This window comes from Theropithecus gelada, chromosome 15 (assembly GCF_003255815.1).
Source record: "Theropithecus gelada isolate Dixy chromosome 15, Tgel_1.0, whole genome shotgun sequence".
NCBI classification, from domain to species: Eukaryota; Metazoa; Chordata; class Mammalia; order Primates; family Cercopithecidae; genus Theropithecus; species Theropithecus gelada.
The window spans coordinates 24,279,615-24,307,202 of NC_037683.1; the positions used below are offsets into that span (position 1 = coordinate 24,279,615).

At 44.8% G+C, this 27,588-nt stretch overlaps 1 protein-coding gene across 2 annotated transcripts in view; it reads left to right on the forward strand.

The window, feature by feature from the left end:
- Positions 1–27,588, forward strand: part of ASTN2 (astrotactin 2) — a 981,001-nt gene that overhangs the window by 671,968 nt on the left and 281,445 nt on the right. For both annotated transcript variants that reach the window (XM_025359305.1, XM_025359304.1), the window contains 3 exons: positions 15,649–15,773; positions 20,031–20,135; positions 22,459–22,638. In XM_025359305.1, the coding sequence (XP_025215090.1) occupies positions 15,649–15,773; positions 20,031–20,135; positions 22,459–22,638 (410 nt within the window). The remainder of the gene's footprint in view (positions 1–15,648; positions 15,774–20,030; positions 20,136–22,458; positions 22,639–27,588) is intronic.

The following is a 27,588-nucleotide window of genomic DNA, read 5'->3' on the forward strand; positions in this document are numbered from 1 at the left end:
TGATGTAAAGAAAACAATCCCAAATTAGTGACCATATGTCCGATATTCTCATTATAGCTCTCTCATGTGGCTTGGACAAATTGTGCATGCTGTCAGGGCAGGAGGAGAAGAAAAGGGTTTGAGATCCATTTGCATCCTTCTTATGCCTAATTACAACAAGCTTTTTGAGTGTCATAAATTAAAATGCGCTAGCGTGGTGCATTTTACAGCAGCAATAGCTACCGTTTATTGAGAGCCTGCCATTTTCAGGCCTTCTGAAAGCAATTCATTTTATGGGTTCTTTTCATCTTTACGGCAAGTATGTGAGGCAAGGATGACTATTATTTCCATTTTTCTGATGAGGAAACAAAGGCCCAGGAAAAGTTCAATGTTTTGTCCAACTAGAGCTACACAGGGGATGGGAGGTGGACCAGGATGCAAATGCGGGTGTGTGACTGCAAAGACTGCTTCCAAAAAGGTGAGAGAGAAGACACAAGATACCTATGAGAATAGGTCTTCCCATCTTGAGAACTTTCCCTTAGCCCTTCATACTGGAGCCATGTGGGGACACTTGTATTATTCAAATAAATGACCTCAGGGCTTAAACACTCCCTAGAGATGGGAAATGACTTGCTCAAGATCACATAGCAAGTTATTGGCACAGCTTGATAAAACCTGGACATCCTGGCTCCCTGTCCAGGACAGGACTGGGTGCATAAGGAATGATGATAACATGCACTAGGATTCAGGGAGAGTTTGTCGCCGTCACCCCCGGACTCATCTGGCAAGTGTTTTTTGTTGTTGTTGTTGAGACAGAGTCTGGCTCTGTCGCCCAGGCTGGAGTGCAGTGGCCGGATCTCAGCTTACTGCAAGCTCCGCCTCTCCGGTTTACGCCATTCTCCTGCCTCAGCCTCCCGAGTAGCTGGAACTACAGGCGTCCGCCACCTCACCCGGCTAGTTTTTTGTATTTTTTAGTAGAGATGGGGTTTCACCGTGTTAGCCAGGATGGTCTTGATCTCCTGACCTCGTGATCCGCCCGTCTCGGCCTCCCAAAATGCTGGGGTTACAGGCTTGAGCCACCGCGCCCGGCCTCTGGCAAGTGTTTTACATACTATGTGTCTGCTCTTATTCTAGACCCCTGAGATAACCATGATATGAACGGAGTCCAGGCCTTGCCCTTGACAAGTGTGTAGTGAAAGGGTGGTGTGGGATAGAGGATTCCTAAGATTAGAGAATACTCCGAACACTGGAATATGAAGATCCTAATTGAACTGGAAACATATTGAAAGTTACAGGGATATGGGCTTCTGCCCTTAGCTGTGATAAAATAAGCAGCTAGACCCCTCAGGGATTGAGGGAGGTAGTCTGCATCCTGCAGCCCTGGAGTTAAGGCTGGAGCTGGAGCAGGAGGGCTGGACTAAGAGGTACCCCCTCATCAAGGAGCCCAGCTGCCACTTTGAACCGGGGAGTTATTCGCTCTGACCCTGCAGATCTGTTAAGGAGGCCATCATTAGGTTTCAATTTGTGTTTAGCTTCTGGGGCAAGGCTAATCTTCCTCTCTGAATCTCATTTATAGCATCTGGAAAACAGACATAATGATAATACTTTGTCAGAAAAATGCCTAGTAATGTTGACTTTTCTCCAGCCACATCTCTAAAGTTTTATGTCAAGGTGTGAGGGCCTTTCACTCTCTTCCTTGAGTAGAGGGGAAAGTTCTGGAAGAGGCCCTGGTGACAGCAGCCCAGCTTGTTCTCAGTGTTATGACAGGACAAGGAATCCCAGTGCTAATACACAGGTAAGGAGATGGAGGGCGAAGTGGCTGAGGAGAAGATAATGTTTCTCTAGCCTGCAATTTCTTTCAATTTCAGGGATCGCAATTACCAGGGCAGAAGTTAGTAACAGCCATGCCTGGAATGCTTAAGTGAGTTTGGTGCCACTGATGGAAATTGTTTTGCGTTTAGAGAGGGAAGACATGTGCTTTGTGTAACGCAGGCTTCACTGTGACTCTGTGTATGTATGGGGGTATGTGTGGTGTGTGTATGTGTGTGTGGGTGTGTGTGTGTGTGTGTGCGCTCATGCACACCTGTGTATAAATGAGCATGGCAGGAAAGAGGGAAGAAGACCAGTGTGACTACGGTTGGAGAGATAGGTGGTAGAGTGGAGGCAGGTGGCCCTGATTCACTTGTACATGACTCCAGGAAATTGGTTCTTACCCCTCCGAGCCCCAGTTCCCTCACCTCTGGCAGGGAGAGAATAATACCTAACTCACAAGGTTGTTGAGAGGGTTGGAAAGAAAGCCTGCAGAGAACCTAACACATGATATACATTAGCAAAGGTCATCCATCTAAGACATTCAACCAGCGTCGGCATTTACAACAAGTCAACCTTTACTTTTCAGGATTTCATTTGGGGAAAAATTAAACATTTACCAGCATATTTTTGCATAGTGTTTAAGAATATGAAGTTAAATTGTTCAAACCTCACCTTATAAGTTCTGTGCATTTTTCCTCTTTTATGTCTCTGCTCCCTCACTAAAAAGAAGCAGAACAAGAGTGCTTACCTTGCATGGTTGTTGGGCACGTGAAATGAGATTGTATATGCAAAGCCCTTAGAATAATGTCTAGCACACTGTAAACAATGAATAGATATTAGCTTTAAAAATGATACTTGTTATTCTGTGTGCTAGGTATCTAGAGAAGGGAAGGAAGGATGGCAAGGGAGGCAGAGATGAATAAGGCAGTGACTAGGCCCCATGGGAGGGAAATTGCAGTACCACAGCTGAATGGATTGTCTCCCCTACATTGCCATTCAGCTAAGAGACACTCAGCACTTTATTGAATAAGCACTTCTTGAGCCCCTAGTGCATACATCAGACACTGCGTTAGGGCTGGGTGCACAGCAGTGAATAAGACAGACGTAATTCTTGCTCCAAGTGCTCATGGTCCAATGAGGGAGACAGAGGGTGACTGGGAACAACAGTTCAGTGTGAAAATGCTAGCATAGCAGCAGAACAGGGACTGCACAAACACAAAGAAGGAACATCTAACTCCCAAATGAAAGGAGGGGCATTGACAAAGTCCTCCTAGGGAAAAAGAAAACTAAAAAAAAAAAAAAAAAAACCTAGAATGTGACAGGCAGAATAATGCAAGATGCCCATGTCTCAATCCCGGGAACCCATGAATAAGTTATCAGTTATCTTACACAGAAAGGAGAACATTCAGAGTGCAGGTGGAATAGGGTTGCCAGTCAGTTCATCTTGAGATGAAGAGAGTCTCTGGATTAACCAGGTGGCCCCAATGAAATCAAAAGGATCTTTAAAGAGGAAGAGGGAGGCAGAGGACAGGATGAAGTGAGTGTGTGATGTGAAAAGGACTCAATTGACCGGGTGTGGTGGCTCACGCCTGTAATCTCAACATTTTGGGAGGCTGAGGCGGGCAGATCATGAGGTCAGGAGTTTGAGACCAGCCTGACCAACATGGGGAAACCCTGTCTCTACTAAAAAATACAAAAATTAGCCGGGCATGGTGGCGCATGCCTGTAATCCCAACTACTCAGGAGGGTGAAGCAGGAGAATCACTTGAACCCAGGAGTCGGAAGTTGCAGTGAGCTGAGATGGCGCCCCTACACTCCAGCCTGGGTGACAGAGCAAGACTCTGTCTCAAGAAAAGGACTCAATTTGCCTTGGTTGGCTTTCAGGATGGAGGAAAGGGGCCATGAGCCGTATGGACAGCCTTAAGAAGCAGGGGAAAGGCAAGGAAGTCAACTCTCCCCTAGAACCTCCAGAAAGAGTCATCTCTGCTGACACCTAGAAGTTAGCCCAGAAGCCCATGTCAGACTTCTGACCTACAGAACTATAAAATAAATTAATGTTGTTTTGAGCCACTAACGTTGTGGTGATGTTTTACAGCTGCAATAGAATGCTAATACATGGAGCTAATGACATATTTGTGTTAGAAACATCATTTCAGAAAATCGTTCTGGCTGCAAGATAGTAAATGAATTGGAAGGGGCAAGGCTGAATTCAGAAAGCATGGTTAACAGGTCACTGTAGTAGTCACTATGGGAGGGGATGATGGCCTCAAGGACAGCTATTAGGGACTGTGTCTATACCAAACCCTGGAATCAGACTGTGAGGAGGAGGAGGGATCTGAGGGAAACTAGTTACATAGATCCTTGCAGCACTGAACATTGAATCTGAGATGGGAAACACGTGCAGAGAACAATCATACCTAGCAGAGTTGGTGATCTTGAGATCAGAGCCAAAGTCAAGTGCTGTGGAAACAGAAGGATATTGCTTCCAAAGAAGGGACTCAGTGACAGCTTCCTGAAGGAGATGACACCACGAGGTCTGTCTGGGAAGTCTACAAGAGAGTGCAGAGGAGGTTGCAAATAAACAAATACCTGGAAGGAGTTCACAGTTCAGGGAGGGTATCATGCAGATAGAGAGGTCACTCTGCCTAACCCTTGAGAATGCACAAGTCGAAACAGGACTGGGTTGGAAATTAAGAATAGGGATTGATAGTCAGTCCAATTCTGCCAAGAAAACACCTGCAAGGCCTTAAATAAGACACTTCTCGACACTGCCTCTGTTTCTTTTCCTATCAAATGGTAACAGTAATGCTTATCATTTCTGGGAGCATCAGATGTGATTAGAGTGGACCCATGGGTATGCGCCACTGGACGGGCCAGTGAAGCAACTTTGCAGCCATGGTCCTTGAAACACCCTGGACAGTAGGGGTCACAAGCTGCATTCTGCCATGGAGCAAATGGCAGTTCTGAGAGCCTCCATCTGGGAGGTGACTTGGCCTGCTCGAAATGCTGGGGGTTAGGCTTGAGATCTGACCATCTTCCTGTGGGGCTCACAGTTAGCAGTTAAGCTGAGGTGGACTGACAGATAGCAGAGGCAGAAAGGAGGCCGAGGACATATGTGGCGGGACAAAACACACTGGTCTGTTTTCTAGCTGTGGTTAATGAACTCAGGTATGTGTGGAGGGCTCTGGTTCTCAGTACTACTAATACGCAAATCTTGCGGAGGCAGGTCCCTGGAGTCAGCACAGGAGCATGGGCTTGACTGCTTGGGCTCAAACCTGCTGAACAAAAAACCATGACTCTTCTTTTACTCCCCACCACATGCAGTTGGCAGTGGAGATCAGCAGGTTCTATTTCCTGACTCTCTCTCAAATCTGTGCTTCTTCTCTGTATTCTGTTGTCCACTTAATTGGTTATGTCTTGTCTGGATTACTGCAAAACCTCTTAACTGGCCTCCCTCCTTCCTGCCATTTTTCAGTCCATCCTCTACCCTGTAGTCAGGCAGTCTTTTTGAAGCTCCTATCTGATGGTTTTGCTTTCCTGCTGAAAACCCTACAGTGGATCTCCTCACCCTTAGAATGAAGCCCACCTTCTGTAGCATCACTTAGAAAACCCATGAGATCTGAACCCTACGTGGCCTCCTCTAGCTCTATTCCATCCTTGCTTCTCACTCACTGCTTTAGCATCTTGAAACTTAGCTTATTGCAATTTCCAGAACATGCCATGTAAGTGTTATATCTGTGCCTCTTCCATTCACACACACACGCACACACAGACACATACATGCCTATGGACTTTTGTGCATGCTGTTCTTTCTGCATGGGCCCCACCCTCACCGCCTTTTTCTGCCCTCTTCCTTATTAACCCCTCCTAGTCTGTCAAGTCTAACCTCCTCCAGGGAGCCTTCCTAACCTCCTCAGTCTACATTAAGTTTTCCTTCTCTTCATTTCCTTTGTCCCTGAACTTTCTCAATGAAACTTAGACTTTATCCCTCTAACCTATAACCATCCATTCTCACAGTCAAGCATTCAAAAATTATTTTGCTGCAACTCAGTATGCAAAAATGCTGTTGTCTTAATTTTATAAAACTGACATAATAATTCTCTCAAGTTTTCATTCCACTGATAGCAAAAACATATTTCCTCCTGGTATAGTGGCTCACGCCTGAAATCCCAGCACTTTGGAAGGGTGAGGTGGGCATATTATTTGAGGTCAGGAGTTCAAGAACAGCCTGGCTGACATGGTGAAACTCTGTCTCTACTAAAAATACAATTAGCTGGGCGTGTTGGCACACACCTGTAATCCCAGCTACTTGGGAGGCTGAGGCAGGAGAATCACTTGAACCTGGGAGATGGAGGCTCCAGTAAGCCGAGATCACACCAGTGCATTCTAGTCTGGGCAACAGAGTGAGACTCCATCTCAAAAAAAAAAAAAAAAAAAAAGAAAGTATTTTCATTTTTTGATTAAGGATACAAAACATTTTCTCTAGAGTAAACATTAAGTCCACTCAAAGTTGAACTCCCCACCAGTCTTGCCTCAGTTGCATTTTCCACACCAGCCTTGCCTCTCCCTCTTACCAAACAATCTCCCCTACCCTTTAACTTGGCCTCAGAGAAGGCAGAGGTTGGTAAGGGAAGGTCTCTTGTACAAATGTGTTCTTATGGATCCTTGCTGGTATTGGCTATGTGATTTTTTGGTTTGAGTTTGGCTCTGAGCGCTAGCACTGGCATCCATTGAGGTATGGAAGGTCTTGGGTAGTTTTCTGAGAGGAGCAATGTGTTGGAACCCACAGCCAATGTCCAAAGTCATTAGATCTCAACACTCTGAAGCCCCCTTTGTTCTAATGTTCTAATCCCAGCCTCATCCACCATCCCTGCCACCACGGGAGTGAAGGATTTATGCCAAGAGGTCTTTTTATTTTTAATTTTATATTTTTAATTGACATATAATAATTGTACATATTTATGGGGCCAGGAAGTCTTGACTTTTTTATCCCCTTTACCCTGTGCATGCAGAACTTGGTGGGAGTGGTGCCAAATTCAAGTCTCTTCTTGACTTACTGCTACCCCTCCCAGGAGTTCCTACTGGCTTGTTGAACAAGGGGCTTACAAACTTCCCAGACTATATCCTGAGTCTAGGGGAGCAAACCCAATCACCCCTGCTCACCCGTCTCAAGATTCTTAAATATCTTAAGTGTTTATTGACACTACTCTTGTACTTGGGATGAATGAGGGGTGGTTTGACTTCCAAAAGGCCAGGAGGAGGGTCATTGAGGCACTCCCATCTGAACTCTCGGCCACTTGACTTTCCTCTCCAACAATTCCTTGCAGCACCAGTGGTAGAAAGAAGAGCGTAGTACTTCCTTTTCTTATCTCGTGGAAACAATTGTGAGGCCATCACCTGCCCACTCTGTGTATTAAAATAAAATATAATGATCTGAGTCAGCAGGACTGGCTTTTGATAGAGAAGGAAACTTCACTCTCAGCACAGGCTGGCTTTTGAAACTCTTGTCCAGCTTGAAACACTGCAAAGTTAACTTTGAGAGGCAAAGCTCAAATAGGATTTCTGGAGAATGAAAAACATTTTAACATTTTCAAAATAATGATTTACCTTGCACACATGTGCACACATACATAGGAGGCATTTGTAAACATGTGTGTCTCCTATCAGGCTGTGAGTAACTGGAGGACAGAGAATGTCGTTTTTATTTTTGTATTCCTAATGCCTGACAAATAACGGTAAATATTTGTTGAGTGAATGAATGAATAAATGGCTAAATGAAAGAATCACTAAATCTTGAGTGCTTGACCAGAGAACTTAAACTATGACGCATAATTAAGAAGTAGAGCATATGAAAACAGTTTCTAACCGCTGCTTAAGAAGGGCAGAGCTTCAGGGTGGGCTGGTACCAACCAACCAGTGTTAGCGTCAGTTTATCACCACCAGACCCTATAGGTGTCTCCAGCACCTGCAGAACAGCTACCAAATCTAGCCCAGCACCTCCCAGCCTGAGGTTCAGACAAACGTTTTGTACCAGCCCGTTCCTCTCAGTTCTAGAGAAGGACAGTGGCTTCTGCACATCATACAGCCAGCCAGTGACAGAGCCAAGATGAGAACACAGGTCTCCCAACTGCTTGTTCTCAGAGGACACCAAATCTCAGCCAAAGTTATCCTTGTCATATGGCATAAAGGCTCAGTTCAGTCAGAGAAGAGGGATGGGGCACAGTGTACACCAGGGGATATGTCCTCATCAGCTTTGGGATTTTAAGGCAACCTTTTTTGAGGCTTCTGGCCAGTGTAGGAAGAGCCAGAGAACCAGGCAAGGAGAGCGGGCCCCTCCCTGCAAACTCAGGAGCTCCCAAGCCAAGGCTCCTAGCTTTCCCTCAAGGAAGAAAAGACTGCAGACAGTGCTGGCTGGCTCTAAGGTGATTTACCTTCCTAAAATACCTCAATTTAAATGCTAATTTCCCTAGAACCAAGGGGTGATGGCTTTTGCATGCTGGTTGCTGTGTATTAATGTACCCAAAACACACATATTCTTAAAAGAGGGTGGCAGGCAGCAAAGACCTGAGGAAGGGTGAAACAGAGTGGCAGAGGAGTCCAACTTCCCTTGTTTGTCTTTGCTGTCAGCATGGCTGATCAGAATGAAGCTAGACATGGTGCATCCTCAGTGGAAATGTTTTGTAGGATTTCTGTCATTTAGAGGTCATATGCAGGTAGCCTGGGAGGGTAAAGAGACCTTCCCCTTCTATTATACATGGTTCAACAAATGCTCAGGGGCATATACAGTGAGACAGGCACTGTGCTGGACCCTCTGAGAACCTTGGAGAGATTCAGAATCTAGTATGGAAACCAGGAAAATAAGCTAGCATTAAAAATAATTTTACGGCCGGGCATGGTGGGTCATGCCTGTAATCCCAGCACTTTGGGAGGCCGACGTGGGCAGATTATGAGGTCAGGAGATCGAGACCATCCTGGCTAACATGGTGAACCCCATCTCTACTAAAAAAAAAAATACAAAAAATTAGCCGGGCGTGGTGGCGGGCACCTGTAGTCCCAGCTACTCGGGAGGCTGAGGCAGGAGAATGGCGTGTACCCAGGAGGCGGAGCTTGCAGTGAGCCGAGATCACACCACTATTCTCCAGCCTGGGCGACAGAGCAAGACTCGGTCTCAAAAAAATAAATAAATAAAATAAAATAACTTTACATAATTCCTCCTCTTCACACATTGAAGCTGAACTCATTATCGCCATTTTACAGATGAAATCACTAAGGATCATAAAATTTGAAGTGATACTCCTGAAGGTCACACAGCTAGAATTTGTATCCATGTCTGTATGAGTTCTAAGCCCATACTTTCTATCACTAGATCCAAAGGCCACATCTGGAATCTATTTACAAACAAGAGGCATGAAAGTAAAGTGATAGAAAAGATGTATTTCAGCTGGGGAAAACTGGAATGGTATTATAGAAATGATGGTTTTTCAATGGGGCCCTTTGCTGCCCACTGGCATTGTTCATTTTAGAATGTGCCCACACCTCTACCTCTACCTGAATGTACATATGCACACCAAGAATGGGAGGCCCAACCAACCCTTTTCTTAGGGAGATCATCTGTTCCCATCCAGTCCCCACTGACTCAGTGGCCCCTGGCCCCTCTGTCCAAGGTCCATGGGAGCCAGAGTATGTATGTACTTAGGAATTTAGGGAAAGAAAGTAGGGTTTTGAAGCTTCTTATGGAATATTAGACTCAAATCCTCAATACGCTTTAGGTCCTGAAGCATTCTGGGACTCTATGGCAAAACATCAGAAAGGGCTTCATCAATAGATGTAGGTCATGCACATATTACCACTGTCTCTGGATTTTCTTCCTTCACTGCTTCAACAAATGTTCGTGGTGCACCTATTTTTTCTCAGTTTTACTCAGGTACTCAGTTTGCACTGCTGGGCCCTGAGGAGGCAGCACTACATTGGACAGGCATAGTTTGGGGCTGCATGGAACTCACTGTCTAGTGGGAAAGACAGGTGTCCAACAACATCTCCCATGAGCACAAATATCATTAGAAATGATAAAGCCCTTCATAGAGGAAAACAGCAAGATACGATAAGGATGTGTAACAAAAGAACTGATTCCAGGGAGAGTTGTTAAAAGGCAGAGGAATAGTGGATGGTCTGAATGATGAGTAGGAGTTGTCCAGGTGCAGAGGGAGAGCAAATTCCAGAGAGAGGGCAAATTCTAAGTGGGTCCTTGTGTGGGATGGGAGCATGCCCCAGAAAAGGAACTTAAGGACAGTCAGAGCAGGAGGAAAACAGTGGCCCAGGGGGCTGTGGCTCAAACAATAAGGCAGCAGGAGTAAGTAGGCAGGGTCTAGATTATGAGGGATCTTGTAGACCTCAATGCGACGTTGATTCTCTCCTGGTCTTCATGAATGGAGGCATCTCCTCTGATTTTCCACTGCTGTATCCCTAGCACCCAAAACAGTTCCTGAAAAAGGGTAGAGCCCCAATGAGTGTGAAATGAAGGAGACCTCTCACTGCCAGAGTCCCTGGGGCCCAAGATCTACTATTTTAGAATTGATGAATTGTTTCCCTAGAAGGTCAACTGAGATTGAACTGTTTTTATAGATACATTTGGGAGATGCTTGTCTGTGTGTTTGTGTGTGTGTGTGTGTATAAGTGAATGTTGTGTTTCAAGCAGCAGCAGAGCCACTGTTTGTTTAATCAAGCATCTCTCAAAAATGCCTTGTTGAAAGCACACTTCACTGTGGTGGTGAATAACAGAACTACCCGGTCTCATCTCTAAATGAGTCAAGCTATCCCAGGGATCAGGAGCACAGGCTTGGGAACAATTCACTGAGCATGTACGTACTGTGTGCTGGGCTCTCAGCAGGAAGCTAGGGGTGTTAGAATTTGGTCTTGGCCACCGCTGCTTTCTAACCGTGGACCTCAGTTGGACAAGTTCCTTAACCTCTCTGAACATTTTTTTTCATCTATAAAATGGGAATAATGATAGTACTTGTCTCACAGAGTTCTTATGAGGTTAAAATGGCATACACACTCCCATATCTGTTTTAATTTCAATCGTTTTGGGGGTACAAGTGGTTTTTGACTAGATAGATAAGTTCTTTAGTGGTGATTTCTGAGATTTTAGGGCACCCATCATCTGAACAGTATACACTGTATCCAATATGTAGTCTTTTTTTTTTTTTTTCGGAGACAGAGTCTTGGCACAATCTCAGCTCACTGCAACTTCCGCCTCCCGGGTTCAAACGATTCTCATGCCTCAGCCTCCCGAGTAGCTGGGATTACAGGTGTGTGCCACCATGCCCAGCTAATTTGTGTATTTTTAGTAGAGACGGGGTTTCACCATGTTGGCCAAGTTAGTCTTGAACTCCTGACCTCAGGTGATCTTTCCGCCTCGACCTCCCAAAGTGCTAGGATTATAGGCATGAGCCACTGCGCCTGGCCCCAATATGTAGTCTTTTATTACCCCTTTTCCGACCTTCCCCTGCCAAGTCCTCAAAGCTCATTACATCACTCTTATGCCTTTGTATCCTTATAGCTTAGTTCCCAGTTATAAGTGAGAACATAAAACATTTGGTTTTCCATTCCTGTACGCTACTATATCTTGACACACTGCCTTGAATATAGAAGATGGTCAACAAATGCAATCAGTAAATCTCAGTAAATATTATCATATTGCTAGGGTTAGTTACCTAGCAGCTTTTACTACACACACACACCACACACACACACACATATACACACACACACACGTTGGCACATGAACTACAGCATAACTGATGAGCAACAGATACGATCAATAAATATGGTCCATTATTTCTGTCTTCCTATTACACGAATTAGTTGTGTGGTAGTTTTTACTACACACACACACACACACACACACACACACAAACACACACACACGAGCGCTGAGAATCTGAATTATTCCTGAGCATCCAAGTTTAAGCCAGCACCCTGCCAGCTCCCTGGTCGCCTCTCCCAGGTGGGTGGATTCTGCAGCTGCTGTCTGGGCTTCCATCTGAGGTTCTCAGCCCAGCGGAACTTTCCCAGCAGCTACTCTTCTCATCCGTGTTTTGCCTCCCAAAACAGCTGATCGATGCAAAGGCCCCGGGCGCCCTCTGCTGGCAGAGGCCCTGCAGGACTTGTGGCCATCGCCCAGGCAGTTGTAGAGGGACCCCAGTACCCGAGAGACCATGCCGTTGCTGTGTTGTTCATTCGGGCTTCATCTTCGCCTACCTGCCCCCCTCCTTCCCAGCCTTCCATATTGGCTGGCTAATTCTCACCCCTCCATTTTCTCTCTCTTTCTGCATTTCTCCAAGTCCCCCTGTACTTTCTGGAAGCTCAGGAAGGAAAACCTTCCTCCGGGAAGGGGTGTCCTGAGCCAGGCCCCTGCCTCCTGAGTTTGCCCACTCTACTTCCTTGCGTTGTCCCATTGGGGTCAGATTTCCTTGCAGAGCTAAGATGGACTTGACAGGAAGGCAGAAGGATTGGAGGAGAGGGACATGGGGATAGAGAAGGTGGCATTACCTTCCCTCCTCTGCAAATGTAAGAACATTTCTAGAGATTTGAAATGGAGACCCTTGGGTGGTAAAGTGAAAAATGATAGATTTGGCTTCAGATCTCATTTCCCAAATGCACCCAGTGTGTAAGTCCATAGAAAATCCATTTCCTTGTCAGTTAAACGGGGAATATATGCCTATCTTGTGGCATTGGTGGTGAGGCTTGAAGAGTTCACATAGAGAACAGAGCCTGGGGCATGTGGTGAATAGCTCTCTCCTCTCTTGTAGGAGCAGCAAGATCCTCGTCTTGGCTGCAGCCTGTCTGGGCTCAGCACATGCCCAGGCACTATGGCCCTTCCAGCTTCGACAGCCTGTGTCTGTCACAGGCAGGTCCTTCCACACCCTGTACCCAAGCAGTGATGAGGAGTGCTAGGATGTCTTTTGAAGACATCTACCATGACCTGTTAGAGAAACAAAGACTCTATGCCAGGCATACAGTAAATATTAACCCTTCTATATTCAACTATCTGAGTGAATGCTTAGGGAAAGGCAAGCTGAGAAATAAAACCACAATCTAGTCATGTTTACTCCATAATAAAGTACAAAATATACTCGACTTAAGCATTGGGTTTGCTTTTAAACCTGATAGAATTCTGGAAAATTTAAATGCCAGATTGAATCAACTTTAAAACTTATCTCATGGTTGAAAGCAATGTATGACTAAATTTTCATCTGGGGCCAAACCACCTGGGATCTCCCACTTCCCAGCCTTGTGGCCTTAGGTAGTTACACAACTTCTTTGTGCTTCAGCTTTTCAATGTCTAAATGGGGAATGTAAATGACACCTACTTCATAGAGTTGGGTGAAGAGTAAGTATTGGCAACTGTGCCTGGTGCATAGTAGGTGCTCAATAAAAGGCTATTGTTATTGTTGCCACTCCACTAAGGCCAGCTGAGTAGCTGTTATGATCCCCATGTTACAGAACAGATCATTGAGATTTGGTTGGTTTGCTCCAGGTTACACAGCTAGGATGCAGTGTGGGCAGAATTGGAGCCCAGTCCTCATAGGCTCCTCTCAGCTTCCAAGGCTGAGCTACCTCCTTACCCTCACTCTGGCCTCTCCTGCCCAGAGTGAAAACAAGTGCTGGGGATCTTGCAGGGAAGAGAGCTTGTGCAGCAGCACCTGGCACATGCAGAATTCCTGATAGCAACCCCCACCGATTGTTCTGCATGGCCATTTTCGTGTTTTCCCCACTAGGCTGAGAAGATCTAGAGGACAAGGGGACACATCAATCTGTCTCTGTGTTCTTAGCAACCCCCCCCCCCCCGCACAGGATTCCACCCAACTATGTGCTCAGTGCATGCCAGTTGACTGCCTAGGGCATGGACTACCCCTTCATCCTGCTACATCTTTCAGGGAAAATCTATCATCAGAGACCACCACATCACAAGGGAGGAATGAGGACATTTAGTCCCGGCTAGGGTTACATGTTATGTGGAGGTACTTCCATTGACCAGAAGCCTGTCTTTTTAAATTCACATTGCTATTCCACACTCCCAGATTTGCAGACAAAGACCAACCATCTAGGTTGAACCCATTATCACCTGCACACACAGACATAAACAAGGATGACTCCACAGACAGCCGTGGCACACCCACACACAATAGCATGTTTAAATGGCGAGTGTGGGCCTTAAAACTCACCATCATGCACATGCATCCTGGGCAGAAAGTCTCAGGCCCAGCCAGACCAGCTCCACCATCTGTTAACACCAAATCTCATGTTACTTGTCTTCAACTTAAAGATAATGATATCTATCTTTTGGGATTGCTGTGAAGATTAAGTGATAAAATGTATATAAAGTATTTAGCTAGATTCTAGCAAACTATAAAGATTCAATGAATAATACAGATGACAAAGACAATGATGATAATGATGGTGATGCTGGTGGTATTGAAGATGGTGATAAAGTCACATCCTCTGGACTCAGAAATGAAGAAAGTGTTCATTAAATGGATGAATTGATGATGAGCTTCAATGGTGCCTGGAGTGGGGTGCAGAGATGTTGAGCAGACAGGAAGGTGACCCAAGCCACTCAACACTTTCACAGGTGCTTTTGAACTGCCTGAGATATAGGCTTCAAAGGCATTGCTTTGGCATCACGTATTTTTGTTTTCGTGCTTCTGATTTTCATTTCAAGGTTGACCATTCCATGCGTCAAAATGAAGTAATAAACATCCTCCTTTTGTTCTTCTCCTCCCCCTTCTCTTCTCTCCTCCTCCTCTCCAGACTATAATTCGTGTCTTTAATGCTGGGGATTTCTGAATATAAAGGGACCTCAGAAGTCATATTTAATATGGAAAAGCCCTCGATACCATCCATGCCAACTGGCTGTCGAGTTTTCTGCTTGCACACCCTCAGTAACAGGAAGCTCACCACCTTTCTTGGCAGGCTGTTAATTTTTAGGCAGGTCTATTGTCCGGAAGAATGAAATCTGCCTCCCTCTGCTGCACTGTTATTACCATCCTCTCAGAACTTTGTTCATGGTTCAGTTCTCTGGGGTCATTCAGAGGTCTGTCTTCTGTTCCCTGGGGCTGACCTGCAGGAAAGGGATAGAGGCACCTAAAGAAGTTAGAGCAAGGGAAAGAGCACTAACCTGGAGTCAGAAGACATGGGTTTGAGTCTAACCTATTAGGTTGTGATTCAGCAAGTCATTCCCTTTCTCCAGACCTCAGTTTCCCCATCTGTAAAAGGAAAAGTTAGAGCAAAAAAAAAAAAAAAAAAATCTTAGGGCCCTTCCATTTTACCAAACATCTATTTTTCCAAGGTTTGTTTGTTCTTTTTTGTTTTTCAGCCTAATCTTGCCCCCTTGTTCTTCAAACACTACACGCTATTCTCAGTTCTCACATCCTAGTTCAAGATTGCCACTGCTTATGCCAGGGGACATTTAGCAGCCACATATACAGTGTATAGAGCATCAGAGAGTATCTTAAATAATTGGTAGGTTTTTCCCATTAAGTGCTTACAACAGCCCTTAGATCTGAGTCTCATTTTATGGACAAGGAAACTGAGGTTCTGAGAGGAATAGTAGCATGCTTGAGGTCATACAGCCAAGTAAGCAGTGGGGCTAGAATTTGAACCCCAGCCTGCCTGATTCAGGAACCTGTAGTTAGCACCATGTTCTCAGAGCTAGGATTCAGGAAACCAGAGGCATCACAGCAAAGCCACCCACCATGAGTCTTTATTCTGACTACAGCATCCTGCCTCCTTGCCCTGCAGCCCCCAGCAGCCTCCACTTCCTCGATTTGGCAGTCTCTCTGCTCCTCTCCACAGGGAGAACAACTTCATCAAGGACTTTCCCCAGCTGGCCGACGGGCTGTTGGTGATTCCGCTGCCGGTGGAGGAGCAGTGCCGGGGGGTCCTCTCCGAGCCCCTCCCGGACCTCCAACTGCTCACTGGTAAGACACATGTGCCAGACCCTTCCCAGGTTTCCTGACCACACACCTAGTCTCCACACCTAGTGCATATCAGTCTTCAGCAGATCCAAGATGGGCTCCATCAAGCCTCCTCCTTCATGAGGAATGGGATGGGAAGGAACTTGCCCCTCTTGGGCTCCTGCTATTGGCTGTGCAGAACCAGGGACTTCCCCGAGACCCCAGACTTGGGACTGCAGTCATCTTTGAGAGGAGGTTCCTCTCTGAGAACAGGAACAATTTTTCTCAGTGAGAGTTTTGCCTCTGTGAATGAGTCTCAAAACACTTTTCATTCTCATTGACAATTTTCTGGTATTTTTCCACTTTTAGTATTTTATTTTTCTTGGTTCATTTTAAGTCATTCTAAAGCAAAGAAGTGAACTCTCCAACCAGGAGCCTCTCCTGCTTGAAAGCACTTGAGTTACACAGCTCGTTTTTGTGTGTGGGCACTGTGCCATCTGTTGGGTGGGTATTATTTTTACCATTTGATAGATTAGGAATCTATACTTAGAGAGGTAGAAGGGACCAGTCCAAAGTCACACAGCATATCTGCCAGGACTAAACCCTGGGTGCTATAGCACCAAGTCTTTTGCCCTTTTCACTCCACTTTGCAGCTCCCCCACCCCTGTAACCACTTTCTCTCCCCACTGGGAAGTTGCCTTTTGCAGGCTTTCCTGAGACTCCATATTTTCTGTCCAACCCCAGGGTGCTCTTTCCTCTTTTTGTGCTCCGAGTTCCTCTCCTACCCTTTTCTTAAGAAATTTCCTAAGATGTGAGGGTCCTGACTCTGCCTTTGTGATACTGTGGTTGCATGCCTTATCCACAGCCCAGGGAGAATAGTCACGGGGAAATCATCATGGGGAAGGATATTAGAGCTCTCTCACTGAGAGGGGAATTGTCCCCCAGGGAAGACCCCACAATGTCACAGACCTAGGTTTAAATCTCTGCCTGCCCTCCCCATTACTTGCAAGCCTGGGAAACCTCAAAAGAGTCATCTAACCCCTGTGAGCCTTTGCTGTGAAAGAGCATAGATGGAGGAGAGAACCCACATCGCTTAAGAGGTCCTGGGGTCCAGGCACTTTTTATGTGTTAAACCATGTAACCCTGCAAGGTCATTATTGTCCCCTTTAAATTGGCTAGCTAGGTCATGAACTCCTCCAAGGCCACGTGGCTAGTCTTTAGTCATGTCAGGATTTAAACATAGTTGGTCTCAACTCCAAAGCTGTTGGCATATCCACTATGTTACATAACCCCTGACCTGTGCTATTTCAAAGAGGGACCCAGACGTAGATCAAATGAAATCATGGATGTAAAAGACACCTTGTAAAATGTTACAAACAATTTCACTGCCTTCTTTAATTTTCATTTTTTATAAGATCATAAAATTTCAGAGCTAACATGGGCATCTAGTCTAATCTTCCTTCCTGATGAGGACTCAAGTCTATAATATCCTTCCTGAGTGGTTATCCCTCTTTGGATACCCCCAGTGATGGGGAGTTTACTACCTCCTAAAGCAGACATGTCCATGGTCTGTGAGGAAGTGCTGTGCTTTAATGGAAAGGCCCCTGAACCTGTCATTGATCCTGGTATGTCCCTGGACAGTTTCCCTCTCTGAGCCTCAGTTTATTCCTCTAAAATATAGGGTATGGTCCGGGCGCAGTGGCTTATGCCTGTCATCTCCTCACTTTGGGAGTCCAAGACAGGTGGATCACCTGAGGTCAGGAGTCTGAGACCAGCCTGGCCAACATGATGAAACCCCATCTCTACTCAAAATACAAAGAATTAGCCAGGCATGGTGGCAGTTGCCTGTAATCCCAACTACTCAGGAGACTGAGGCAGGAGAATCACTTGAACCCGGGAGGCAGAGGTTGCAATGAGCCGAGATCTCGCCACTGCACTCCAGCCTGGGCAACAAGAGCGAAACTCTGTCTCAAAGAAAACAAAACAAAACACAATGCCAAAAAAATAGGGTATGATAATTATTTTTTAAGGATTCTAATGAGAAATAAAGATCATGTATATAAAATGCTTGGCACACTATGGGTATCCATTAGTGGTTCAAATTGTTATGATTCTTTGTTTTGACTCAAGGATTTTGGAGATTTCCTAATAAAGGGAACTGTTGCATTTCAAGATATTTATTATTATTACTACCAGGAAAAATTCCTTCCTCCATCGCATAGCTTCATTCCAACCGTAATCCCCAGGTAGGGAGCTGGGATGGGGAGGGCAAGATGGGAGTCAGCGACAGAGTAACCCAGGGATGAGTTTATGGTTAGGAACAGAGTGAGAGTTAGGCAGTCAGTGGATAGGCATTTATTGAGAGGATGCTATAGGCCAGGCTCTCTTCTAGACTCTGTAGAAGGGGAGGAATATAGAACATGACCTTGACCTCAAAAAGCTGACATCCATTCCAGTGGCGAAGCTTTTCTTTCAGGCTTGAATCCAGGAACGAGCAGGGATGGAAGGAAGTGAGGGATGGAGTGAGAAGATGGTTTTATAAATTACTTGATAATCAGAAGAAGTTTTTTGTTTTGTTTTTACATTTGGACATCATGCCACCAAGTGAAAGAGCTGCCTCTCAGCAGCCTGCACCATTCTGCCTCCCTCTGTTGGAGAGAGGCCTTGGCTGCCAGTGCCCCTACCAAATCTGCTTTGAACATGAATGAGCAGAAATGGAAGGAGCAGAGACTGCCTTGTCCCTGGTGTCTGAATCTTCTTGTGCAGACGTTTTCTCTGCCCTTAGTCAAAAACACAGCCCTCCCTTTCCTCCCTCCACACAATCTCCTTTTCTCCCCAGCCTCTGCAAAGGAAGGACGGGAGAGGCAGAGCAGATAAACAAAGACGACGTATTTATAACAAACAACCTCGCTCCAGTGGACATATCTTTGGGGATCATGAATATTTTACTTTAAAATTAAAGCCTCTGAAAAACTATTTTATTCCTGAAAAGGCTAAGGAGGATAAGGAGGAAAAAAAAAAAAAAAAGGTGACAGTAATGGACAACTTTAATACTGCAGTAATGTCCAGGAAGAAATCATTTGTTACAATGAGATTCTCATTTTAATCTTGGTATCAAATATCTCTTTAAGTGCCTACTCACCAGGGGACGAGAGAAAAGGATAGAAAATGTGCCTGCCATTTGCAGAGGCACAGGAAAGCATGGATACATAAAAACAGTAATAATAACTGCTGATGTGACTAGCATCTTTTTAATGTATTTTTGTTCAGCTTATAAAAAAGAGTTTGCAAAGCTTATGGTAGAACATTTAGAAAATAGAGGTGAATATAAATCAGAAAACAAGAATTTTTCATATACCACTGCCCAAAGTTAATCATTTGCTAACACTTCCTTGTGTCTTTTCTTTTTTTATTTCTTGTTTATACCTGTGTTTCCTGAAATGTATTCTATAAAACATGAATTCCAAGAGACCTTTCATACGAAAGGGGTTTTATGGTCAAAGAAGTTTGCACACTACCTTCATGCATACTAATGTAATCAAGATGCTGAGAAATTATACAGCTAAACTTTGTTTTGCCTGTGTTTCTCAGTCTTACTTGAAATAGAGTTTATTTCTGTATACCTCTATTTTACATAATACTTATGAACATCTATGTTGCCATTATGAACCCATGTTAAGAAATGATAGTCTACATAGGGGTCAGCAAACATAAAGGGAAAGTTAATAAATGTGTTAGGCTTTGCAGGTGGTTTGTATTGCAACTGCTCAACTCTGCTGTCATAGTGTGAAAGCAGCTATAGACAATACATAACAAATAGGCTGTAGTTTACTTACACATGGTCTACATGCACAACATTTCTAGGTTACCAAAAGGCTCCCACTTCTAGTACCTTACTTGAGCCTCACAACATGCTTATGAAATAAGAGCATTAGAGATAGCTACAGTGTCGATGTGGAAACTGAAGCACTGAGATATCTAGTGCCTGGTGTCAAGTTGCAAATGGGGTGAGGTAAGACATAGATCTGATCTGAGGTTGCTCTTACTTGTAGGGTAAAGGGGACTTGCAAGCTATAGAGCAGAGAGAAAAATGAGGGGTGGAGCTGAGATTAGAGACCAGGAAGAGGCCTGGAGGGTGGGGTTCATAAAATTGTCAATCCCAATGAAAGCTTGCACTTCAAAGAGGTGTCTGTTACCCAGAACCAAGAGCTGCAGGGTGAGCCTTGTGGTGTGAAGCGTCTTAATTCTGGGCTCACGTGACCATCTTATTTCCTCTCCCAGGAGATATCAGGTATGACGAGGCCATGGGTTACCCCATGGTGCAGCAGTGGCGGGTCCGGAGCAACCTCTACCGTGTGAAACTCAGCACCATCACCCTCTCAGCAGGTGAGGACAGCGGACTTGGAATAATTTAGCACTTGTTCCCAAGGACCTAGCATGTGCCAGGGTATATGAGAGCACTAGGGATGCTGAGGAAATGGGATGCATCCTCTCTTCCATCAAGGAGTCCCAGGGAGGGTGGGTGGACCGGAGGCTGACAAACAGTAGGGTCAATGCAATAGTGGGGAAGCGGTGGCACAGAAGACGGAGCTAATCATTCTGGGGGAGCTAGAGAGGGTCCCTTGAGGAAAAAGTATCTGAGTAGGGTGTGGAAGTATGAATAGGAGAGTGGGGATAAACAGTCATCTAAGTCATATTTATGTTTCTGAAGTATTTCAAGCTTGTGAATTATAAATTCTCCTCAGATACCAATTTCTCCTTCTCTCCTGGCTAATTTATTTTCCTGTCCATCTCCGATACAAAAATCATATATAACTCCCACACCCCCATCCCTTTACATGTACCACCCACATTGTATCCACATGAACTTTAAGCTCCAACAGATGGCAGCAATTTATAGTGCCCAAAATGGTGCATGTTCTCTCATGCCACTGTGACTTTGCCCATACTGTTCCCTCTGTCTGGACCTCTTTGTCTTGGGAACATATGCCATATTATTCTGTGATGCCTCTCCCATTCTCCATTCCCCTCAAAACAACTCACAGAATTCTCGGTGCTTGAATATCTATATCAAGACATTAACAAGTGCTTGATTTATATTAGAATCTTGTCTATGACCTGAGAACTGTGGGCGGGGCTTGGGTCTTATTTATTCCAGTATCTCCAAAACTAACAAAGAGCAGCAGATTGTTGGTGCTCATGTATGATGGAGGAATTTTTTTAAATAAATGAAAACTGAAAAATAAGGAATGAATGAAAGAACCTGGAATGAGGCCTGGCCTAGGATTTTCTACCCTGACTCTTACTAATAACACTGTCACGGATTTATTGTCTGAGTGTCCTCTAATTATCTATGAGTTCTTTTCTTCTCTTTTCTTGTTCAATATCACTTTGTTCATCAGCAAACTGGAGCTCTTATAGCCTGGGAATTGGAGGATTTCACCCTCTGGAAAGTAGAAATAGTAATTATTGCTGACATCTGTTAAGCATTTTATAATGTTTCATTTCTTATGACAGAACAGTACTGCAAGGAAGGCATTATTTATCCCATTTTTCTTCACATAAGTATACTGAGGGTTAGGGAGGTTAAATAACTTGCCCAAGGTCACACAGCTAGTAAGTGGCAGAGCAGGGAATGAATGAATCAAGGATTTGATTGCAGTTTTGTCTGCCTGGATAAGAGCCTCAGGGCATCTCTGTGTATTGTTTTTTATTACTGAACAGGAACCATCATATTATTAACACTACTGTATTAATTATCCAGTTGCATTACTTAACAGGTTGATGGAGAGGGGTTGTTCTCATCAGACACCCATTCTTTGAGCCCTAATTCTGTTTTCTGCCCCCCACATCCCATACTGCACTTGTGAATAAGACTGTGATGTTCCTATTAGAAGTACAAAGGTGCATCTGCTTTAATTAATCAATATGATGCTCCTGGAAAACCCTTTTGTCAATCAAATGTTGGCAAATTAGAGCTCACTTTTAATGTTGGAGAAAAGCTTGTTCTTTTACATTTTACTTTGATGTGGCACAGTATTGGTTGTTCTTGTAATAATTGTGGTTGGTGTGTTTGCTGTGTCACAGGCACTGGGCCATGCACCCAGTTGGGGTGGGTGTGCGGGGAGGATGCATGTGCAGATACAGAGACAAATAAGGTAGAGCTTCTGACTTTAAGGTGGTGCATGTTGAAAGTGCAGAGAGGAGGCACTCCTGTCCCTGATGATGGGAAAGGCTTCTTGCAGGACAGGTGACTTTCAGGGGCCTTGAAGCACAGGTGTGACTTAAGGAAGACATAGGGAGGCCATTTCAGGCATATGTGTGTGTGTGTGTGTGTGTGTGTGTGTGTGTGTGTGTGTGTTGAGGATAGTGAGAATGCAAGGAAAGATAGAATGATAGAAATTCCAGGTCACATTCAGGATAAATAATAAAACTAATTTGGCTGGAGCTAAAACTTAGTGTGGGTGGCTCATGAGAGATGAACTTGGAACCTTGAATATCTAGAGAAGGTCACTAGGCTTTGTCCAGTAGCAGGGAAGAGCTCAGGAAGGCCCCTGGAAGAATAGCTTGGTCATGTGCCTGCTTGAGGAAGGAGAGAAAGAGGGGTAAGGCACCAAATCCAGGCTGGGAAGAACCTCTGCCACTGTATAATTTGCTAGCCGCCAGCCTCCCGCATCTGACCACCTCCACATGCTCCTCTCTTGTCCAGGCTTCACTAACGTTCTCAAGATCCTGACCAAGGAGAGCAGTCGGGAGGAGCTGCTGTCCTTCATCCAGCACTATGGCTCCCACTACATCGCAGAGGCCCTTTATGGCTCAGAGCTCACCTGCATCATCCACTTTCCCAGCAAGAAGGTCCAGCAGCAGCTGTGGCTTCAGTATCAGAAAGGTAAGCTCGGAGTGCCTACTGGAGGAGGTGGCCAGGCAGGGTATAGAGGGAAGGTGTCTGGGGAGACAACTGAGCTGCCTTGGATCTAAATCTTGGCTCTGCCACATCTAAGCTGTGTGACCTTGGGCAAGTCCCTGCCTCTCTCTGAGCTTCAGTTTCACCATGGGCAGAGTGAGGGATCATACAATGATTTTTGCAGGATTCTCTCAAGTTAGGCATTTTCTGAGGCCTCAAGTTAGTGTTCTAGACTCCAGAGCCCTTGCCTTCTCCTGCAGGTACTTTGCTTCCCACATACTCTCTTTGAAACAACTGCCAGGGATCAGGTTCGGGTCAGCAATTGGTGTCTTCTTGATGCTTTCTTCTCTCCAGGCTTCTTGGGAGAACCCAAAAAGAGCTTGGGTTCTTCTCTCCCAAGAAGAGCTCCCTTCCTCTGGAAAAAACAATCGCCTCATGACCAAGCGGACGGTTTCCATTATGTCCTGTGGAGAGGCTTTTATCCTCAGGAAGGTTCAGCAGATTTCATTTCCCTTTGATTCTCAGCTATTATCAGAATTGGAATTCCTCAGACCAGGTGCAGGAGACCAGTCTCTGCCCACTCACCTTGGGAAGGTTTTTCCTTTTCCACCTCAGTTTTCCCTTCCTGTGAAATGGGTATGTAAGTAGCTATTCTTGTCTGCTTCTCACATTAAAGATAAGCAGTATATGTAATAGCATTTTGAGAAAGCTAAAAATATCGCACATGTATATACATGTGTTTTAATAGGTCAGTGTATTCACACTCCCACTTTACACATGAGAAAATGAGTCTCAGATATGCCACATCAAGTGCCCGTAGACACACAGCTAATAAGTAGCAGGGTCAGGATTGGAACCCAAGGCTGGCTGACCGCAAAAGCCCATGTTCTTTCCCTCTTTCAACTATACTGAAGTGCTTCTTGATATAGTTAATACTATTATTATCAACTATTTGTAAAAGAAAGTCTCTCAATTGATGCAAAGGGTGAAGAGCAATGTTAAAAACATGCTTGCATCTTTTCATACAGCTCAGCCACCCTATCTCCAAGAACAAAAGCAATCACAACAAAAAACCACTAAGTGTGGGAGCCAGGAGAGATCTGAAAGATCTCATTGAGCATAGCACTCCAGTTTTGCAGTTGAGGAAACTAAGTCTGTAGGGGAGAAGGGAGCTTTCACACAGCTCTGCTTGGCAGGGCCAAGACCAGGTGGGATTGCTCTACACACCCTGTCTAGTGCTTTTTATGTAGTTGCACATTCCCGAATGGATAAAACCCTAGTCCACCTGCCTTCCCAATCTCTAGATCCCTTCCTTTTGTCCCTGGAGGCTTTGCATCCCCAGTCGTGTTCTCACCCCTTTCTGCTTCCTGTGTGCAACTGAGTGGGGCAAGGGATGGTTTATGGGCACAGTGGATATAATTGAGTTGTCTGGGAATAGCTCCGTTTTATGACTGTTAACAATGACAGTCTTTAAGGAAGTGCATTAAATCAATAGAAGTCTCATTGTGCTACCCTGCAAATAATGTGACACATCATTAAGCAGGGCAATAAGCTTCAGGACTTTGAAGTAATACAATTAGGTTATGTTTATAAAAACCTTCGCTCACTGTGGCCACATAAGTAATTTGCTTCATATCACGTTTGGGGCCTGGGACACTACTCTGATTCTAAATCCCACCCCTTTTCCATGCTTAGCTGTCTTCAGACTTTAGAATTTCTCATTCCAGAAAATCCCATTCCTTGTCTGGTGGATCATGGAATTTGTTACAAATAAGATGGGAGAGGAGGAAGAAAGAGTGCTGAAACAACAGCTAGGAGGACTCCCTCAAGACCTGGCTTTGCCACAAACTTGCAGGGTAAACTTGGTGTTTTCCTTCCTGGGCTTCTGGTCTACAAAGGCACTTTTCTTGCTTCCATCATCCATACTTGCTCCCAAGAAGAGAATACATTGAGGTCAACTTAACCATTCTGTGTGTTTCTTCCCCTCCATCTTCACCTGCTGTGACCACCTAGATGGTAGATCAAATACTCTGGTTTTATTTTTTATATTTGGGAGTGATGCTAGGGAATGGGGAGATGAGAAGCTGGGGATTTGCCTCTGTAGAGTTGAAAGAAGTCTTTGGACTTAAAGATAGCTGGTATCCCTTTTCTCCCCAGCCATGAGTTGTGTGTCACGGACATCTGCTAAACATTGGACAGGCCAGGATGAATCTGGGCTTGGGAGCTGATACCTCGGGGGACAGAGCTTGTGAGAGGAGGAGGGACAGTGTGGTGCTGAAGTGGGGTGGAGGATATTTCATGTCTCTACTCCTCTTTATACACACCTGGCAGGTAACCTCAGGTAAAGGAATTACTAAGTCTCAGTTTCCTCGTGTGTTAAATGAGGGATAGTAATTCTCTTGCCTGGCTTTTGGGAGAATAAAATGAGATGATGCAGGTAAAATGTCTGGTACATAGTAGGTACATAGAAAACAGTAGCTTGAAATAAAGTAAAAATTGTGGGCATCAGCTGAGGATTCTAGTCCCCGCTCCATACCTTGCTCATGTGTGAGCTCAACCCTCAGTTTTCTCTGTGAGCTACAGATGTCACTAGAAAAATCCCTGTAAGTGTCCTTTTAACTTTCTTAGTGGAAGGAGGAGTGGAGGGGCCAAACTTGGTAGAGTAGGTTGGAGAAAATAGACCAAATAGGGCATGGATAACAACTATGAGCATTTATACAGCCCTCTACAGTTTGCAGATGGCCTTCCTATGATCTTCTCATCTACCTACAAAGCAAAGGAGGCAAGGGTGCTCACTTCTCCCTTTACAGAAGGGAAACTTTAACTTACAGAGGCAAAGGGCCACCGTTCTTACTGAAGGAGATGGTGTTTGAATCCAAACTTGAGCCCATTGCTTCCTTCGCCCTAGCTCTGTTGTCCCTGGACATTAGAAACAAATGCCCTAGCCTTCCCAGGTTTCATAATGATGGGACCCTGGCCACTTTTTTGATCTGGGGAAGCCACTGGAAATTACTGGAAAGCCAAGGGAGATGGGGGTGAATGTGCCTTATTAAAATATTTCCCGTGAGAGGTTTACTCTCATTCCCCTAAGTGTTTCTAAAGGTACATTCTGTGGGCAAATAAAATCATAGTTATCATTCATTAATTCTTTGAACATTTCCCAACTGTTTTTTCTCTGTATTTTCTTGTGTCAGATGTTGTGGCACCAAATAAAGAAGATATGGGTTCTGTTCCTACGTTGTTCATTACCAGCATGCCTTGGTCTACCAATATTTCATCATTTTTGTTACAGACTTTAAAAAAAAATCCACTAGTAGACAGCAGGGAAGAGGGAGGGGGCTGACATTTCCAGGCTGGGTGGGATACCCAGTCACTATCATATTATGGTCTCTAGCTTTCATGTGCCAATTCTGATCAACTAGGGAATGGCTTGTCTAGAACACTGTGTGCAAGTTATTGGGATAATTGAGAAAGGGAACTACGATCAGTTGGTAATGTCTATTCTAGACTCAGAAAGGAAGTGTGGTGGTCTGGATCCTCTGTATTTTCTTCCCTGTAATAGGGCAAAAATAAAAGCTAGAATAACAGGCCTAGTTTTTGATGTTGATCCCAGAGGGGGCACTGGGCATGCCAATAACCACTGGTAAGAACTCCAGGTAGGAAGGCAGAATTTTATATCACCAGGTGGGAATTCTGAGCTTTCCAGTAGTCTGTAGGTGACTAGAGCATCAAACAGGTCAATAAGGTAGAATCTAATCCAATGCAGGAAGAGCTGGGCCTTAGGACACAACTAGAGTAGCCAAAGTCATCTCTGGAAGCTCCAGGTTCCAGGCATGATTAGTATGGAAGCTGTTTAGTCTGTTAGGGTTTCTTTAGCCATTACCTCTGCTTCCATGCCATTCCCCCAATCAGTGTGTGAACTTCTGAGTCTCTTGCTCTAGCATAATACTTTCACTACATGTTGCTGTGCTCTTGATATCCCTGTATTTTGAAAAAAGCTACCTTCTTCTCACTGGGGCTCCATTTTACCTTTTGACTTGATATTCACACATTCTCCCTAGCTGTGATCATGAAACATGAGTTTTATATCATGATGAGGGTTCACTGTATAAAGTCACCCTTCCTGTGGCTACCTCGGATAAAGACTTTCTCATTTGGAGATAAAGCACAGGTTTTACAATCAGATGGACCCCAATTCAAATCCCAGCTCTATCTCTTACCAGATGTGTGATCTTGAGCAAAGTGGTTCATTCTTCAAGATCGGTTTTCCCATATGCAAAATGCAAAGTCATTGTGTAGATTGAGTAAGAAAATAGAGGAATGGATGGACCCATCCAGCTCTGAGTTGAGGACCTAATTATCTTGATCCAACCCGTGCCCTCCACCCAAGGCTGCCACATCCACTTCGATTACTGTGTTCCCAGGTGTGTATGTTTGTGTGTATGTATGTGCGTGCAGGCACACATGTGTGTGAGCAGGGGTGGGGGTTACTAATTTGCTGTCATCTCTTGTCATCATTGTGACCCAGGATCAAGGGCAGAGGTAGATTTTCCTAGGATTGGGAGGGGCCTCAGTGAGTTTAGCTACAGGCTTGGAGCCAGTGAAAGGAAGGAGTTGCGGAAGTGGACTGGGGAGATACCAAAAGGAATCTGTAACTTTTATCATCCCCTGTAATTCTCTACTTAGGGAGGATAGTGATAGATGCAGGAATTAGCAATATTATAAGTTTCCTAAATTTTTAATTGCTTCTTTTTTATAGAGAAACTGACTATGGAAGGTGACATATATGTGTTTGTGAAATAATTGCTCATTCTGTGTGTGCATGTGAGAGAGAGAGAGACAGAGAGCTAGAGCAAGAGAGAGAGGAAAAGAAAGGCAGAGAGAGAAAAGGAGGAAGGGGAAAAGGAGACAGAAAAACAAAGAGAGAGAGACAAA